Below are 12,884 nucleotides of genomic sequence, written 5' to 3' on the forward strand. Positions count from 1 at the left end.
ATGCAACAAGGATGTAATCCATAACACACAATGGAGATAAACAGTGGAGGTGATGCAGACACACAAAAAGAACTGAAGCAGAGCCCTGACAAAGGCAAAGAGCCCAAGGCATCCTATTCGATAAGCTTTCTTCTGAGAAAATCTCATTTGCAGTATTCATTGTATCCATAACCAGCCATAATGTGAGGCCACAGTACATAAGCATATGCTCGTGGAGTGAAGCTGCACACCTCATTTACAGGCTCTAGGTAGCTTTATAACAGGGGTTGCTTACCTTTTGCATTCAAATCCTCCGCAGCGTGGTCCGCTCACTTGGGCACTACATGGGATTTTAACCCTTAATTATTTATTATTATTTTTTTTTTTTCCGTCTGATCTTAAGGAGATTTGAACTTTTGATCTCATACAATGAGGAGTTGAGGCACAAGCTTGACTACATCTTCAGGTAAATTTTATATATAAGGTTTTCTACCTAACCTAAGAAGAAGAAAAAATTTTAAAAATAGCAGCAGGTCAGAATATGAATATCAGATATTATGGGGAAAAAAACAGAGAAGTTCCTGCTAAAAATGAAAGCATGATTGACAACAAAAATGGATGGTCCCATGCATGGACAAGATTCCCACAGTAGGGACGAGCTCGTATAGGAATGTCTTTATCCTGACAATTCCATGCGTGGGACACCGTAGTCTAGGCCTTCGTTACTCCATTAAAAGGAAGATCAAGGGCTAGTGAAACTCGCGGATCAAGAGAGTGAAACTTAGTGATCATCATTTGCAGGGAGACATGAAGCAGATCAATACCCAAATAAGCAAAACTTGTTCTATCCATGAAGATGATCGCAATTGTTCCCCTCTCCACTTCTGTTCCTTTGTCTTCTTCGTTCCCTTTTTCTTCTTCTTCTTCTTTTTCCTTTCTGTTTCAGCAGAGACAATTCAAGCTCCTTACATGAACCCCAAACTGCCAATCGAAGATCGAGTTTCAGATCTACTCTCTCGCATGACAATTCAAGAGAAGATCGGTCAGATGGCCCAAATCGATCACACCGTTGCCTCTGAAGACGTTCTGATAAATCTTTCAATCGGTTAAGTTATTGCCACTCTATCTCAACATAGGTTTTGATTTGAGCTCCAACAGCAACAAGTGTTGAATAACGGATTCCCTTTTGTTGTTTCTTCTCTGTTCAGGAAGTGTTTTGAACAGCGGAGTAACCACTCCAGGCCCAGAGACGACCCCTGCAATGTGGGCAGACATGATCGATGGATTCCAGAAGGCTGCCTTATCAACTAGACTTGGAATTCCCGTCCTTTACGGCGTCGACGCCATCCATGGCCATAATAATGTCTTCGGCGCCACCCTCTTCCCTCATAACATCGGCCTTGGAGCTGCAAGGTCAGTTTTATCACTTTCCCTTTTTCATGTTTCTCGATCTCTCTGTAATTGCAGAAGCTTGAGAATCAAACTTGGGTCATTGTTGAATTGAGGGTTTATTCATTTTTGTTTTAATTTTATGATGAAGAGACGAAGATTTAATGGTGAGGATCGGAAGAGCCACTGCTTTGGAAGTTCGAGCAACCGGAATTCCTTACACATACGCTCCGGCCGTTGCTGTAATTCTCTCTCCCTCACTCGCGCACACACACAAAACACTAAAAACAATTTTTTTTTCTTTTTTCCTTTCCTTTATTGGATACACCTAATAGGATCTTACATATAATTTAAATATAAGACATGAGTTTGCATATGATCTCGAGGGGATTCAAAAACTCTTGACCTAATAGTTGGAGGCGTTGATTTTTTATCAATTAAGTAACAGCTCGAGATTGTTTGAACAGTTCTATTCTCACTTTTTAGCGGGGCAAACTTAAATATTGTGCATTTAATGTGCAGCTGCCAACTGGCACAATGCTTGAGATAGATTTATTTGTGTGTAGTTAGCAAATCAATAATTCAAAGGACGAATTCATAAATATTTGAGAGATTTGTTTATGTGTGCTTGCAGGTGTGTAGGGATCCACGGTGGGGCCGGTGCTACGAGAGCTACAGTGAGGATACTAAAGTCGTAAGAAGGATGTCCAAGATTATATTGGGCCTCCAAGGCTACCCTTCACAAAATCACACCCTCGGTTATCCATTCATGGCCCCTGGGTAGGAATTTTTTTACTTTTATTTTTTCTAACCTTATTCTTCTATCAATTTTTTTTGGTCTACTCCTTACTCTCATGTCATCATTGCCCTAATAATCCGTGACTGAAAGATGCAAGTTTGGCTCTGATGGCCCTAGCTTACCCTGACCTTCCCTAGACCAAGAAAATGTATGGTTGAAAAGGGGTCAAGGCAAACTTGAAATTAGTGTTTGTTCCATAAGTCTCATCCCTATTTTTGCCCTTATCCCGACCCTAATTAAAGCCAAAATTAAAACCAAGGAGAAGAAAAAAGCCATCGCATCTGAACCGGACCCAATCAAGAACCATCAAAGACAAAATTAGACTTAACTTGCCCTATCAGTATTCAGGTGAGGGATAATAATTTTAGGTCCGGAGTCAAGACACCAATGGAGTTAAACAAGATTATTGAAGAACTGGATTTTGAAAACCCCAGCCCAAATTGCTGTCCTCTTATTTGTTTGAGAGAAGCTATAGTTACACCAATGATACTTTTTTCTTTTGTCTAATAGGCTAATGATACATCATAATTAAAAACTTATTAGTTCAAGACTTAAGAGCGATATTTCCATTATTAATTCAAAATTGAAAGCAATTATTGAGTTATCCATTCTATCAAATCAAATCATTTTGGTAAACATCGCTGTCATCTCTAATTACAAAAATTAAAAGTTGGTGGTTGTTTTAATTATAAGTGAACCATTTGCCGAGGGGTTGGTAAACATTGCTGAGGGTGGTTGTGTGTCTGTCCATGTCTCTATCTCGGGTTTGCCCGGTTTAATTTTGAATTATTAGAATCAAAATCAGAATCATGACCAAGACCAAAAAACAAGCACCGGATCAAAACAACAAATGATAATTCTAAACCTGCCCTTGGCCTTGACCTGATAAAAATTGAGTCCAAGAACTGCTAGGTTTCAAAGTGAATCAACACGATCCCCACCCCAAGCTTGTCAGGTGGATGCTTTGATATGAGAACTTATTTTTTCTGTAAATTGATACCAAGACCATGATCATTTTTCTTTTGTTAAGAATAGATATTTTAATAATACTATTAAAATATCAAAAAAACATTTATTTCCTTGGCAGCTCATCTTGCAGCTGAAACATTCTTACAAGTGCAGCAACCAATTTTGTTTTATTGGAAATTGTATGTTAGGGGGGTGGGGATGATACCATAGAGAGTGTCAAACTATAACTTCTCATTAAGACGTGCTACTCATTACTCATTACCAACTGAACAATCAAATTTTCATACAAAACATACGTGATGGTGGTGATTATGAATGACCATGATGATACCTGATTGAGTAAATCCATGACAGGGGAAGAAACGTTTTGGCTTGTGCAAAACACTATACGGGCGATGGTGGAACGGAAAACGGGATCGACGAGTACAATACGGTTACTACCTATAACGAACTATATCGCACCCACATGCTGCCTTACATTGACTCAATAGCCATGGGAGTGTCCACGGTCATGGTCTCTTACTCCAGTTGGAACGGCATCAAGATGCATGTCAACTCTTTCCTTCTCACTCGCATCCTCAAACAAAAGATGTCCTTTCAGGTATCACCAAGCAAAGAAAAATGAACCATTTCTCAGGTGAGTTCTGTTTAGTTTGGTTCAATTTTGATTTAAACAGCTCGATTTTGTTTCAGGGAATGCTCATATCAGATTGGGAAGCAATTGATAAAATCTCAAGCCCACCAGGTTCACACTACAAGAAAAACCTGAAGGCAGCTATCAATGCCGGTATCGACATGGTCATGATCCCTTACAAACACTTGCGGTTCCTTACAGAAATGACTGAGCTCGTGTCATCAGGAGAAATTCCAATTGATAGGATTGACGATGCCGTAAGAAGAGTCCTACGGGTGAAGTTCACAGCCGGACTATTCGAGAAGCCAATGGCTGATCGATCTCTCCTTCCCATGGTGGGACACAAGGTCTGCTCAAAACCAGAATTACTATTCTCCCTATCATTAAACAGAAGAGTGTGATGGCATTGAGTGTTTAACTCCTTTACTTCTGCTGAGACCCACAGGAACATAGGAAATTAGCAAGAGAAGCCGTGAGGAAGAGCTTGGTGTTGTTGAAGAATGGGAAGGGGAAAGACAACAAGATGCTTCCATTGAGCAAGAATGCCCCTAAGATTATGGTGGTTGGATCCCATGCACACAACATTGGTCTCCAATGTGGAGGGTGGAGTTTATCCTGGCAGGGTAACTCGGGCAACATCACCAAAGGAACAACAATCCTTGAAGGCATCATGAAGGCAGTCAACAAACGGACCCAGGTTGTCTTCCAAAAGAAACCTGACAAGAAATTTCTCGATGATAACCAAGATTCCACCTATGCAATTGTGGTCGTCGGTGAGGCTCCCTATGCAGAGACACAGGGTGACAGCAAGGAGCTCAGGCTAGCATTTGATGGTGAGGATACGATCAAGACTGTGTGTGGTAAGGTTAAATGTCTGGTCATCGTTGTGTCAGGGCGACCTGTTGTGATAGAGCCATATGTGGACATGATGGAAGCATTGGTGGCTGCTTGGCTGCCAGGGACTGAGGCTGGAGGGATTGCAGATGTTGTATTCGGAGATTATGATTTCCAGGGTAGGCTTCCAAGGACATGGTTCCGGCGTGTTGATCAGCTGCCCATGAATTTCGGGGATCCACATTACGACCCATTGTACCCATTCGGATATGGACTCCAAATGGGTATCCAGTCACATAAAAGGGGCAACTCTGTTTCCTCTTCCTTAGAATCAGCATCTTTTTCTTCTATCTAATTGGTTAAGCTTTTTTAAACTAGCTGGAAAAAAGTCCCAAACCTAATCTAATCGATTATGGGAATTTCCATTCGAACAGGGGTCAATGAAGATCGATCCCTGTATTCAGTTCAGTAAAATATAAGTGCCGTGAAGATAAAAAGGTATGTATGATGTAATGCTCATGTTTAAATATAAGGATTAGATAGATTATAGTAAAATGTATTAATTTCATTATGATATGCAAGTTAGGTCACCAAATAGCCTTCATGATTAATACCAACCTCCCCTCAAAATGAGTATAAATAATCAATCATTGAATATAACACATACAACGAAAATTAATATCAGAAATGAAGCCAATAAATGGTCCATACAAGGATTAAGCAGCAGGTAAAATACACAATAATTGGGGGGGGGGGGGGGGGAATAAAGAAATTGCTGAGCTAGTTAAGATGCCAAAACTTTTAGGAGTAATACAATACGGCTAAAGTTCAGTGATAAGTTACCTGTCACTGAATGTACTTGCACCGTGGCAGCTCTGTTGTCAAGACAGAGTTCCTATGTCCTTGCAAGGTCTATATTTTTCTTTCCCTAGTTGTTACTCATAGAACTTTAAAAGTTGCTAAACGGTTGGCGGCATATGTGTGGTGAATGCTTGACTGATGACTAGCCACTCCCATCAAGCTCCCCATGAGAAAGTAGGTGTGCCATGTATTTCTAGGAAAACATAAAATGCGCACTATAAGACATCCTGGCAACCTAAACCAGACGTAATACATTGTAAGAGAGGGGGGGGGGGGAAGTGAAAATCAATTCCTCCTGACTACTGTTTTCAATCAAGAGATCTAAGGAATGCCTGCCATATCATATACTTAAACAAGTGCCGATGCCTACAAAGTCAGCGACTTGATTTTAATTATGATTTTCACCCACATACTTAACATTATTCCATTCATCTTCAATGTGACTCTGGAAAGTTTATGAATGCATCACTGATTATATAGATGTATAAAATATTTTGTCATCAATACTTCCAGAGATTCCAACTCTTCTTGTACAAATTCAATTACAGTAAACAGGAGATCAACTGCTGCAAATGGCTAGCAATGGAATAAGTCCAATCTCAAACCAGCAAAGACTAACTCATACAAGATAATGAAACAGAGGGTATAAACAACAAGATGGAGAAAACTTAGACATGAATATTCAGACTAGTCCAAAATCCGGTGGTCTATTCCATCAGTAGGATAGTCCTGCAGAACCTGAGTAATGCTAATAAAAAAGATGTAAACATAAAGAAACCACTAGAACTTAAAATTTCATGTAACAGAACTAGAAGAAGAAGCAAAAGTAAGCCAGAAGAAAAGGCTTTAACCATGTTTACACAAAGCTCAACATACTATAGATCACATACTCCAATTGCTTTGGCTGGAGATAATTTACCACACAATTGTTTAGTATCAACCTCATCCACAGCAAAACAAAAAATCCTGTGTAGATGCCAACCAGGAACACACACTCATCCTGCAACGATTGGCAGTCCAATAGATACGTAAATAATGGCTAGTAAAACAGCAGTGGGAAGAAAAAGATGTTTGGTGCCAAGAAGGAAACCTAAGGAACTTTATTTCGCAAAAAAAGTGACCCCTCAGATGATGATCCAATGCAAGTAATGATGATGAACCAAATGAAGGCCTTTCTTGTGGTGTTGATGTTATATACCAGAAAAGGAGATTCAATCTAGTGATGAGGAGTCAGAAGCCCAAAATATTTTGGAAGGTGAATTGACAGCAGTTATGGAAGAGCTCAAGGGAAAAGAAAAATAACAGGGAGCTGAATAAGTATGCCAAGTGAAGAGATGCACTCATTCTTCACTTGCATGAACAGACTGAAGAAGCTAGAAAGACCACAGATGATCTTGAAAAGCAGTTGTGAGTGAAAATAATAGAGTAAGGGCTGGAGAGGGAGGTCAAAAACTACACCAACAAGATACCTAAGTGTCACCTAGACCACTTCACAATTACAGCAACAACTTGGCCTTATCCTTACTTAATGGGGTCAGCTTCACAGATCCTAGTAACGGAATAAAAATAGAAGTGAAAAGGAAGGGGCACAAAAAATTGACACAAACTCTAGGGCATTGACCCTCTCAAGCTATACACTTCTTTTAACTGCCAAACATCCAGGCCTGGTTTTGGAGGTTATCACAACAATAGCATCACAACATCAAAGTTCAACTAAATGAGACCAGCCGTATTGGACCTTTTCAATTAGACATCTGAAGCTAACTATCAACATTCTTCTCTCATCCTACTCCAATCCTCAACCCTGGACATCCCCTTCCCCCAAGTCTGAGCTGTAAACCTGTTTCCATTCTACATGAGAAAGTTTTTCCCTCCAAGAAGCAACCCTATTTTTCGTTCCTTCTTCTAGATCCAAGCAGAAGGTCAAGAGCATCAAGTAAGAATCTATAATTGCTCCACTAATTCTCCATGGATAAAGAAATTATGACATGCCCCCTACTCGAAGTAAATCCATTTTCCCAATGCAATCCATTAGAGCATTCTTGACAACCACTTCTGGTCATCATTTGTTTACCGTTTCCTCCCCCATTCCTCCATACATTTCGCATGCAAACTGAGATACCCCTAGCTACATTCCCTCTTTCTGAGCCATAGCACAAGATTTCATTAAAAACATGGCGACAAGGTTGTTTTTCCCTCCCCAACATATGATTGGATTATAACTGGTTTATAAGTGGTACCCCCAAAAAAAATGAAAAAAAAATAATGATAGTAAGATTATCTATGGAAAGGTATGAAACTAACAGAATGGTATGCATAAGGAGGTTTTCCTTGGCGATCGAAGTGTTTAGCCATGATGCAGAATTCAATCGGACCCCACTCTTCAATTTCGAAACAATTGCCGAGTGCAGCTTTATACAACTGCACGCAAAAGCATAGTTAGTCCATATCCCATAGTAGAATATCAAAATCAAGTAGAAAGCTAATTGGAAAAACCCAGAAATGAAAGTCTTCTGTGAAATTAAACCATACTTTTGCAGTGTCAGCTAGCAGCTCCGTGCCAGCAGGAAAAGATGCATAAAATTGATCGGCTCTTGAGATCCCAGCTCTAGTTCTGTAACAAAGACATAAAAAACAAACAAATCACCAAATTTAACCGGAGAATTATACAACAGCATCCTTACACATGACGCGGAGCAGTAAAATCACTCACGTATTACTCGTGTAGGCATAGCTCAACAGGGAAGCAAAGCAATAAAATCCACTATAGGAAACGATTCTTCTGAACTTCTGTATCCCCAGAACGGATTTCCAAGATTCGTAAAGCCCCATGATTAGTCAGAGAAGTTTTCCGATAATTGCGATAATAAAATATAAATATCAGTACATGAATCGAAGGATGGCTACCAGTTGCGGATTGCTAATGCAGAGTAATTAATCTCTTGGCGTTCAGCAAGAGGAAGACCACCAGCAGCCCTCAGCAAAGGCCGAAACGAAGAACGGCAGAGAACGGCAGAGAACAGCAGACGATGTATGCTGAGACTAAGTTGCTGAATGGCCATTTTCATTTGAATTTACACTTGTACCCCTTTATTTTTCTTTTTCTTCTAATGTAATTCTTATTTTATTTTGTGCTCTCCAAAGACGACTCCACTATATATCAGGAGGGTTTATTTTGAATTCTAATAAAAAAAATCAAAATAACATCTTATTTCTAATTGTATGATGAAGAAGTGTGAAGGTAGTACAAATCTTTATTGATCAGGTTAGAAGATCCGGATTCAGATGCAAGAAGGTTAGGTTGGTTTAATTGGCATCTTACCTGTTGAGGTAGAGGATTGTTTCCCTTATATACCTTGACCACACATTTAGGAGTGACGCCTGCTTTTGAACATTTACAAAGTGAAACATAAATGCTCAAAAGTAAACCCCTCCTAATTGTATAATGGAGAAGTGTGAGAGGAGCACAATCCGAGATAAAGGATCCAGAATCTAGTTGGGTGGGCTTTATAAAACCATTTTAGTAACCCAACCTTTGAGTCTAGGTCAAAAAACTATGACTATGACCAAAGTTCGAAATGTCGACCCATGTCGACCCGTGTCGCCCCCCAGCGACACGGCGACATGGGCGACATATCGCCGAAAGTCGACCGACTTTTGGTAGGGGTTCGATGAAAAATCGAACCCCTGTTTCGAAGGGCATTTCAGGTCATTTTGACCTGAAATTTGACATGTAACCTAATTTGAGGCCAATAAACACATTGGGAGTGTTATTTTGACCTAAAACATCATCTAACCTAAAGTTTATAATTGGCACATGTCCGGCTATATGCGGGTAAAACTGGAAGTTTGGAAAATTCATATAAACTAATGTAAATATGCAAAGAGAACACACAAATGCACTAACACAATTAGTAAAGAGATGTACTAAAGTTTACAATTCATTATACAATTATGTTGAGTATGGCTCATGCTTCACATATTGTTGCCAACAGACACGGGAGGCCCTATGTCCCTTTGGCAAAAAGTGAACGAAAAATCGGCGAAAAACAAACGAAAGGTTATTATATATTCAAGATGTAGCGATATATCGCGATTTTTCGGCAATATATCGACTTGTCGGTGATATATCGTTGACACAAGGCGATATATCGCCGACATATGGTAAATGTCGTGTCGCTGGGGGGAGTCGTGTCGCCCCCCAGCGACAGGGCGATATATCGCCGACACAGTGAACCCTGACTATGACAACCCCTAGGCATTTGTGAAATAACAAGGGGGTGGAAATAATAAACATATGAGGTCCACTTGCAGGCGTTCGGATCAACTATGTGCTCCCCGACGGCTTTACCACCATAAATACAGGGGGACCCAAGAGTTAAGTGATGGTTCTTTTTATTTTATTTTATTATTTTTTACCTGTGAGTCCCACAGGATTTGTGGTTGTAAAGCCGTCGGGTGCTCTCCTGACGGGGTAATGATCTAGATTCTACTTGCAATAGGTTGGGGAAACAACAAAGAAATGAAAGAAAATGATTTTGTGGGAAAAAAAAATTAAAATTTAGGACCACTTTTATCATTTTCTTTCATATCCCATGAAGTCCCTCTAAAACTGCTAGACTTTCAAAAGAGATGGAATGAAAAAAGTGAAATGCAATGTCAGCAAACAAACTTCCTTAATTCTGTTCAATTTTTCACACCATTAAACTAAGAAAATCAACACTATGAAATTTTGTGAAGCAGTTTATTTTTTTTCCACCATTTTTTTCTCAATCTATTTCAAATTCTTCAAACAGACAATACTTGAAGAGCTGGTTTGGGTCGGGCTAGACCAGAATGACGACAAAGAAAAAGAAAAAGACAAGGCCAGGTCACCTGAGCCTCGACCCTAGTCCTATTCAACCCTAACTTAAGGTTGGGTACAGAGACAAGATATCTCAATCCAAATCTTGTCGTGATCCAAAGTAGGATTTGGCCATCAGAAGATCAGTTGTACCCCTTGTGGTTTTACCATTTTTCTCCAGTTAAAGTATTTTGTAGATAAATTAGAAGGATCTAGATCAAGCAAATTTGCCCAACCCTAGAAGGTAAAATAAAACCATGACCACCTCTTTGAAGAATTTAAGTTTTCCATCATCCATGGCAAAGATAGAACCTTTTCATTATCAATTTATGCTGCGATAATTCTTGTACTCTAGGTGTTCATCGTGGGTTGCATTTGGACCTGTTCAATTTTATTTTGTATTTTTGGAATAGAAAATAAAACCAAAATAGATTTGTTTCTAGAGTAATTACAAGAGGATATAACATTATCAAGCTAATAAATATTTAGGCCTTAAAAGCAGTTTTTAGATTGGATCTGAATATATACAATTCTAAAGTGTACACAAACTATATATTGAAAGCATCCTATGTCGACCTGTGATTGTGAACCACAACTTAGAAGCAAAAACCAAAATTCAAAAGACATGAGAAGCAATCTGTTCCGTTCAGCCTCTAGTCCTGATAATAGTGACTGTTCCTCTCCCTCTTGTGCGGATTCTGGTTAAAGCCACCACAGCTTTCCCTGAGAGGCCAAGCCCACCTGCCATTACCACAGGTCGGCAAGCCAAGTCTCCCACTGGGTGCCTGACAGTTCTTGTGGGCCTCATAAGCATCCTCTCATTGATGTCTTCAAGTGTCAAGTCCCCTTCAATGCCTCCAGGCTTCACCATGTTAAATGGGTAGGCCACCTTCTTCATTGCACAACCATTCTCTGCAACATACCGACAACCCATGCATCAGCCAAAACAAGAAAGCAGACACTTCCCATATGAATACGTTACAAGGAAAAGAAAACCATGAGAGCAAAAAAGTACAACATAGGGCTTTATGATTAGAAGGCAAATATACTTATGGTTGAGCTGTCCTTTTCTTGGTTTGGTTCCTTGCTGGTTGGGTCATCCTCATCCATGTGAGAGGAATACAAAGAAAAAAGCTGGCTTTTTTGCTGCTCATCATGTCCTGCACTCTTCTTCTCCACTACTGGAGCATTCCATCCTCTCCCAAAGCTGTTTACCCAATTCTGCAAAGGGTTTCTTTCTATGGACATACAACAGGGAAAAATCATCAGTTATTCCATTTCAAATTTGTAATTCTTAAATTCAAAGTTCAAAGTAGAGCAAAAATAATCAACCCATCTGAGAGACAGAGAAAGAGGTGAACAGTTGGAATAGTGAGAAAGATGAAGAAGATTCCCACCCCCCAAAAAAGAAGAAGGAAACTGGTGGGTTGAGTTAAAGCTACAGAAATAGTGTAATTTGTGGGTTAAATTGCATTATCAGTAAATTCTGTGTACATAAGAATCCGTATAGTATCTGCAGATAACCCAAATTAGTAATGAACCAGGAAGGAGAAAGGTGGGTTTACCTGGAATTAGATTGTAGTCATGAACCAAGCTTCCAAATTTCTCAAATGGATCTTCAAAAACCTCAGAATTCCAGCAATTCTGTTGCAGTATAAGATCCATGCATGTGTTTGTCAGCTTCTCTCTCTGTCTCTCTCTGAAAACTAACCTTACAGGGGGAATTGAAGAAAGCTAGGGGCAAACCTTTGAGTAGTCATTCATTTGATCATGAGAGTAAGATGATATTCTTCTCCTCTTGCAGCGGTTGTTCCATGCAACTATGGCATCTTGAAGGTACCCAGTTCCAGTTGACAAGTCTGGGAAGGCAGGATCTATGTCTGCTAAAGATTAAGCATTGCATGAAGCCCCAGAGGAAGAAAGAAAACCATTATTTGTCTTAGAAGACATTAAAAAAAAAAAACCAGAAAACCAAAGGGAAGGGGAGGAGGTTTTACCCAAAGACATGTCTGCTTTGAAAACTCCCAAGGTTTGTAGATCACTTTCTTTTGAAGAGAAATAGTAGGGGCATGGAATACCATCATAGGACATCTTAGGAAGAGCTAGCTTTCCTCAATTTACGTATGAAGAAAAGCTAAGACTCGTCACATGTCCTATCTAGCTACTCTTATCAAACCCAATTCCCAGAAATTAAATCAGTGAACCATAACCAAAGCAGGGATTGATCTAAAAAAGATCATCTAGTACATGATGGGTAGTTGAACGACTCTGATTGAATAAAAGTAGTGAAGCACATTTGTGGACGTAGAGAGTACAGTAGGACTGAAGAAACACCGAAAACTGGCGTTTGCTTTTGTGTCCACTACATGGACTAAAGACAGCCAATGCTTCTATTTGTAGGTAAGCTTTTCAAAAAGAAAAAAAGGATAGGAGAGAGAAGAAGCCAGTCAAGAAGGGGAAAGAAAAGGAAAGAGACAATGGAGGAGGAGAGGAGGTGACGGACTGATGTGATTTGCTTCTTTGGCTTTGTCATCTAGGGTTTTCTGTGTTTGTTTTCTTGTTGGGTGATTTTTCTT

General features: G+C 39.7%; 3 protein-coding genes across 4 annotated transcripts; 1 reads left to right on the plus strand and 2 right to left on the minus strand.

Annotated features, from left to right (window-relative positions):
* The first annotated feature begins 509 nt into the window (after nucleotides 1-509).
* On the plus strand, nucleotides 510-5,117 carry LOC149013368 (uncharacterized). Its single transcript, XM_089158193.1, has 7 exons — nucleotides 510-1,084; nucleotides 1,188-1,392; nucleotides 1,520-1,610; nucleotides 2,003-2,148; nucleotides 3,491-3,737; nucleotides 3,830-4,117; nucleotides 4,216-5,117. The coding sequence occupies exons 1-7, from the start codon at nucleotides 787-789 to the stop codon at nucleotides 4,957-4,959; spliced, it is 2,019 nt and encodes a 672-aa protein (XP_089014319.1). The 5' UTR covers nucleotides 510-786; the 3' UTR covers nucleotides 4,960-5,117.
* Nucleotides 5,118-5,204: 87 nt separating this feature from the next.
* LOC149013369 (uncharacterized) lies at nucleotides 5,205-8,525 on the minus strand. The gene is made up of 4 exons (XM_089158194.1): nucleotides 8,179-8,525; nucleotides 7,998-8,079; nucleotides 7,770-7,886; nucleotides 5,205-5,658 (listed from the first exon to the last, which is right to left on the minus strand). Exons 1-4 carry the CDS (start codon nucleotides 8,295-8,297, stop codon nucleotides 5,608-5,610), a joined length of 369 nt encoding a protein of 122 aa, XP_089014320.1. The 5' UTR covers nucleotides 8,298-8,525; the 3' UTR covers nucleotides 5,205-5,607.
* Nucleotides 8,526-10,720: 2,195 nt separating this feature from the next.
* LOC149013370 (uncharacterized) lies at nucleotides 10,721-12,695 on the minus strand. Of its 2 annotated transcripts, none has more exons than XM_089158965.1 (5): nucleotides 12,306-12,695; nucleotides 12,055-12,191; nucleotides 11,874-11,952; nucleotides 11,358-11,546; nucleotides 10,721-11,220 (listed from the first exon to the last, which is right to left on the minus strand). In XM_089158965.1, exons 1-5 carry the CDS (start codon nucleotides 12,397-12,399, stop codon nucleotides 10,955-10,957), a joined length of 765 nt encoding a protein of 254 aa, XP_089015091.1. In that variant the 5' UTR covers nucleotides 12,400-12,695; the 3' UTR covers nucleotides 10,721-10,954. The 2 variants fall into 2 exon arrangements, with proteins under 2 accessions (XP_089015091.1, XP_089015093.1); XM_089158967.1 differs by having other exon boundaries at nucleotides 10,723-11,220; nucleotides 12,055-12,188; nucleotides 12,306-12,691.
* Nucleotides 12,696-12,884: the final 189 nt, after the last annotated feature.

Source organism: Hakea prostrata, chromosome 6 (genome assembly GCF_041222555.1).
Source record: "Hakea prostrata isolate BN-2017 chromosome 6, UWA_Hpros_2, whole genome shotgun sequence".
NCBI classification, from domain to species: Eukaryota; Viridiplantae; Streptophyta; class Magnoliopsida; order Proteales; family Proteaceae; genus Hakea; species Hakea prostrata.

Bases quoted from the DNA above. Each gene is read 5' to 3' on its own strand.
- LOC149013370 (XM_089158965.1), bottom strand. From the start codon at position 12,399: ATGTCCTATGATGGTATTCCATGCCCCTACTATTTCTCTTCAAAAGAA. The intron at 12,192-12,305 runs GTAAAACCTCCT...CTTAATCTTTAG, and splicing joins CAAAGCAGACATGTCTTTGG to CAGACATAGATCCTGCCTTC. The intron at 11,953-12,054 runs GTTTGCCCCTAG...ATACTGCAACAG, and splicing joins AAATGAATGACTACTCAAAG to AATTGCTGGAATTCTGAGGT.
- LOC149013368 (XM_089158193.1), top strand. From the start codon at position 787: ATGAAGCAGATCAATACCCAAATAAGCAAAACTTGTTCTATCCATGAA. The intron at 1,611-2,002 runs GTAATTCTCTCT...GTGTGCTTGCAG, and splicing joins CATACGCTCCGGCCGTTGCT to GTGTGTAGGGATCCACGGTG. The intron at 4,118-4,215 runs GTCTGCTCAAAA...TGAGACCCACAG, and splicing joins TTCCCATGGTGGGACACAAG to GAACATAGGAAATTAGCAAG.
- LOC149013369 (XM_089158194.1), bottom strand. From the start codon at position 8,297: ATGGGGCTTTACGAATCTTGGAAATCCGTTCTGGGGATACAGAAGTTC. The intron at 7,887-7,997 runs GTATGGTTTAAT...TTTTGCGTGCAG, and splicing joins TGCTAGCTGACACTGCAAAA to TTGTATAAAGCTGCACTCGG. The intron at 5,659-7,769 runs GTTAGTTTCATA...ATGTTTTCCTAG, and splicing joins CTCCTTATGCATACCATTCT to AAATACATGGCACACCTACT.